Below are 4,693 nucleotides of genomic sequence, written 5' to 3' on the forward strand. Positions count from 1 at the left end.
ACTAAATATAATTAAAATGATATTTATTATTAAAAAAATGATTAAAAATAATTTAATATTATATTTTATGAATAAAATAAATTTAAAATATTCTAATCGGAATATATTGGATAGGATACGGGTGATCAATATTTGGTCCAATTATAAACGGATCGAATTTTCGAATCCGAATTCGAACACTCGGTACCGTTTGCAGCCATATCGCCACCAACCTTTTTTCCCTGTTGCATGCATATATATAAATATATAAAATTCCCAATCTTTGGATTTTCTCTCCAATATTTCTCTGTTTGCCTATATAAATCTTTCACGGAATCTGTTACCGGTCTCTTGCAAAGCGATTGTCTGGTCTTCTCTCGATCAGACCTGCTTTTGAAGAAGGAAAATGTGCGGCGGAGCTATAATATCTGATTTCATTCCCACGAATCGCTCCCGGCGACTCACAGCTGATTACCTGTGGCCTGACCTGAAACAAAATTCTGCAAATTACTACTCCAAACCCTTGCGTCCGGCAGTCGTCGACGTCGATGACGACTTTGAGGCTGACTTTCAGGAGTTCAAGGACGAGATTGATGAGGAGGAGGGGGAGGATGTTAAGCCCTTCACTTTGGCTTCAAAATCTGGGTTCTCCCGAGGTATGCTAGACTCATTCTCTCTCTCTCTCTCTCTCTGGTCAGTTTAGGGTTTCTGATTTTATCTTCCGTCTATGATGTTTCTATTTTATAATCTTTTACTTGCATATTTTTCTGGACGAGGTTCCAAAATGGGATTTTTCCCAGATCTCTTGTTTATACACATCATGTAATAGCTATTGCTTGATTTCCCTTTTTTCCTTTTCCCATTGATCTTCTTATTTCAGGGTCGACACTTTGTATGCTTAGGCCTTTTTATTTCACCTAAAGGTTGGGATTTTTCAGCTATATGTCGTTGGCCAATTTTGATTTCGTACGACTGCTTAAATCTTCACCTTTCATCAAGTGCTTTCAGACCTTCATCTCTTCCCGGGGTTTATTTTCGTTAGAGAGAGAGAGAGAGTTTTTATTTGACGTTTCCAAAACTTTTCAATCTAGGACCGCCTTCCTGTATAACAATCTAGAGGCCTTTTTAGTTTTCCCCTCCTTTTGGTTTTATTGTAAACTAACTTCATTTTCGATTTTTTGTTTTTCTTTTTACAATAAAACGCATGATTGTGCTAATCTTTGTTTGCTAATTATTTTTATGATAATATATATATATATATTATATTCTTGCCCCTGTTTCTTTGGCGGGTTAGAAAGAAATTGAATAAGCAATTAAAGTTAACCATGCCATCGATGGCGATTGAAACTCTTTCGTCGTCATCGGTGGAAATGAATTTGACCAGCAAAAGAAAAATATTATAAGTTAACCATGCCAAGATACTCGTCTATACGGTTTTCATGTTAAATCAAATTCATCTCTCAATAAGGATGTTGTAGAAAATAAGGATCGTTAATTGTTAACTAAACTAAATTTCCCGTCTCCTCATGGTCAATTGGTCATGGTGGATATCTGTTGCGGTAAAATGAGATGATTTCTAATCCTTCGCCTCCTTTTTCCAATGTTTGTAAGTGCTCTTTGGCTTAAAGCTATGTTTTTTTTTCCTTTTTCATAGCTTTATCCATCGTATTGTGCTTCTGTTTTAACGTTGTTATTTCTTTTATAATCGCAGGAGGTTCCACTACTTTGAAACCGGTACAATTCAGTGGACCTGCTGAGAAATCTGCAAAAAGAAAGAGGAAGAACCAGTATAGGGGAATCCGACAGAGACCTTGGGGCAAATGGGCAGCTGAGATCAGAGACCCTAGAAAGGGAGTCCGGGTCTGGCTTGGGACATTCAACACTGCTGAAGAAGCTGCTAGAGCTTATGATGCTGAAGCTAGGAGGATCCGAGGCAAGAAGGCCAAGGTGAATTTCCCTGAAGAGGCTCACCCTACTGCTCCAAAGCGCACTGCTAACCCAAGCATAGAGAAGCCACTTCCTAGGCCTAATTTGGTCTCTGTGAAGCAGAGTTTCAGTTTTATGAACAATGCAGATTCAGACTTTTACGATAATTCAGGGTTTATGGAAGAGAAGGCACCAATTAAAGTGTCTGAATACTTGAATTCTATCCCCATTGTGGAGGACCAAATCAGTTTCAAATCGTTTTCCCCTTCTGATGGTACCACCATGTGCTTTAATTCAGACCAAGGAAGTAACTCTTTTGATTGCTCTGACTTCGGTTGGGGAGAATGCGAGCCCAAGACACCTGAAATTTCATCAGTTCTTTCCTCGACAATGGAAAGTGATGGTTCTGAATTTGTTGAAGATGCTAATCCAAAGAAAAAACTGAAGACCAAATCCGAGGAAGCAGTGCCTAACGAGGGAAATGCTCCTAAGAACTTGTCTGAAGAACTGCCAGCGTTTGAGTTTCAAATCCCATATCTTGAGGGCAGTTGGGATGCATCAGTGGATAGCTTCCTTAGCAGTGAGACAACTCAGGATTGTGGAAGTTCGATGGATCTCTGGAGCTTTGATGACCTCCTCCCACCAATTATGGGAAATGTCTTCTGAAGGATCTGTCTTTGCGGAATGGCTTTAATGTAAATAAGACATGTTAGTAAAATTCATCACTTGTAGCTCCTTTATTCTTCTGGTATGATTTAGTTATGGCGTTATTTTTATATGTTACTTCATTTAAAGGTTTGATCTTGAAAACGTAGGGGGTGTTCGGCTCTCTGCCAATAAATTTGGTTTTAAAAAACAATTGCCATTTCATCGATGAAATCATGCTTTTGTTGAAGCAGCGGTCATTTTGGGTTTTGAAAAACAAACCATTCACATTGGCCAACACTCAATTTGTTTTCGAAAGATATACATTTCATCATCCTGCATTTTCTTTCTCAGGACTGGTGTTTGGAGATGGAGTGCAGACAAGACATGGAGAGCAAAACAGTTGGAACCTACTTCTGAGACCATGAATGCAGCGTCTGCAGGCAGCTTTGGGTTCATGGTAAGTAGGTTTTAGCTTTAGAATTTTAAGCGTAATTTGGTGTATTGTTCTTTTTTTTTCCCTCCTTTTAGGGTACCTTGGATTTGGAAGACATTTGCTTTTCGGACTTAAGTCTGTATTGATGGTCATGTGATGAATATACTAAAGCTGTTCAATACCAGCTTGATCTCCCTTAGTACTTGGATTAAATAATTTAGGGGGTGTTGGCTTCACCAATACGTACTCTTCTGTCTTTCGATTTTAGTTTTGGAAAGCAAAAGCTTTCATCTTCATGTTGGCAGATACCACCGTAATTAATAAATAGGATTCTGTATGAATGATAACGCTGTGCATGGACAGTGGGCACGGTCCTAAACCTTTGTTTGCCAGGATTTGCTTCTATATTTGTTTCCGATTGGCTTTTGGAAAGGTGAAATTCGGGCGGCCGATTCCATGTGTGTTGGCCATTGGCTACCCTTTCGCCTTTAGTGAGATTGTGGGATGTTTTACTGTGTTAATGTTCTAAGATGTGTCATGTGGAGATCGACAAGCGATAAGAATTCTTTATACCATCAAAGCAATTATCATTTATGGTTAGAGGATTACACGTGTTTTCCCTTTTATATACACGTGATAGATACGGTCGATATAGATCGAATAAATTCTTACGAATCTTACAACTACCTGAATCTAATATTTGTATAAGGTATAAATATGTAAGAAAATGTTTTTAGATATCGTACAGTTTACTAGTAATACATAAAACAATTGTTTGAGCTTATAATCTATAAAAAAGTTCATTATAAGGTCCAAAGTCTCGATATTTATCTTTATACTGTTTTACTGTCATTTTTATTTTACCAAGAATAAAGTTTTAAGTCATTATATATATATATATATATATATAAAATTGGGTCACCTGATTCAACACCGATCCATACCATTCCCAAACCGGACCCGGCCAATTGACAGCTCTAAGTAGTATTCCTCAAAGATTAAAAAACAGTATAGTAGTTAAAAGCCAACGTGTGAGCAGGCACACAGCTAGCCCTCCACTCTCCAGTTTGGGTTTGGCAAGAAGGAGGATGGGCGATAGCAGCACTGCGCAATAGAGCTGCGTGACGTTAAAATGAGCACTCTAGTCTTGTAAGCCATATTTTGTATCATTCCAATAAAATAAAGCTTTTCATGTTGTTTCGTTTGGCTTTGTGAAGTAGATCACATTCAAACAGCATACAATGATAAGCAATGTTCGGTGAAATTTTCAGAAAACCCAAATTCGTTGTGCTTCAGGCTTACCAAAAGAAGGATTTTCAGTTGACCACTGGTTTTTTAACTAAATTAACCGGTTCAGTTAATCAGATTTTTTTTTGGTTCGGTTCTTTGATTTTTAATAGGTACCCTACCTGTGATTTACTTTCTTTTTTGCTTGCCTGATACCTACCTGTACATCAATACAATGTGTTTATTAATATGTACAATTTTATTTTGGTATAAAAATGACTGTCAAATAAGCAAAAATAATATAGATTTGCTGTCGTATGAGTTTTTGTTTTGAAAAACAACTATACTTACTGATTGACGCAAAAGAGGGAGTGATTTTTTTTTTTTTACGCCAAAAAAGGCAATTCATTCAAAAATTAGTTCAGTGTACAATCCTAGAGAAACGAAGTAAGAAATCAAGAACTGTGGATCAGGTAAAAA

At 37.3% G+C, this 4,693-nt stretch overlaps 1 protein-coding gene across 2 annotated transcripts; it reads left to right on the plus strand.

Annotated features, from left to right (window-relative positions):
- Positions 1-267: 267 nt before the first annotated feature.
- On the plus strand, positions 268-3,226 carry LOC104600466 (ethylene-responsive transcription factor RAP2-12). Of its 2 annotated transcripts, none has more exons than XM_010263404.3 (3): positions 268-635; positions 1,691-2,613; positions 2,905-3,226. In XM_010263404.3, exons 1-2 carry the CDS (start codon positions 386-388, stop codon positions 2,569-2,571), a joined length of 1,131 nt encoding a protein of 376 aa, XP_010261706.1. In that variant the 5' UTR covers positions 268-385; the 3' UTR covers positions 2,572-2,613; positions 2,905-3,226. The 2 variants fall into 2 exon arrangements, with proteins under 2 accessions (XP_010261706.1, XP_010261707.1); XM_010263405.3 differs by having other exon boundaries at positions 269-635; positions 1,691-2,600.
- The last annotated feature ends 1,467 nt before the right edge of the window (positions 3,227-4,693 follow it).

The sequence above is a fragment of the Nelumbo nucifera genome, chromosome 8 (genome assembly GCF_055504915.1).
Source record: "Nelumbo nucifera cultivar China Antique chromosome 8, China Antique-T2T, whole genome shotgun sequence".
Taxonomy (NCBI): domain Eukaryota; kingdom Viridiplantae; phylum Streptophyta; class Magnoliopsida; order Proteales; family Nelumbonaceae; genus Nelumbo; species Nelumbo nucifera.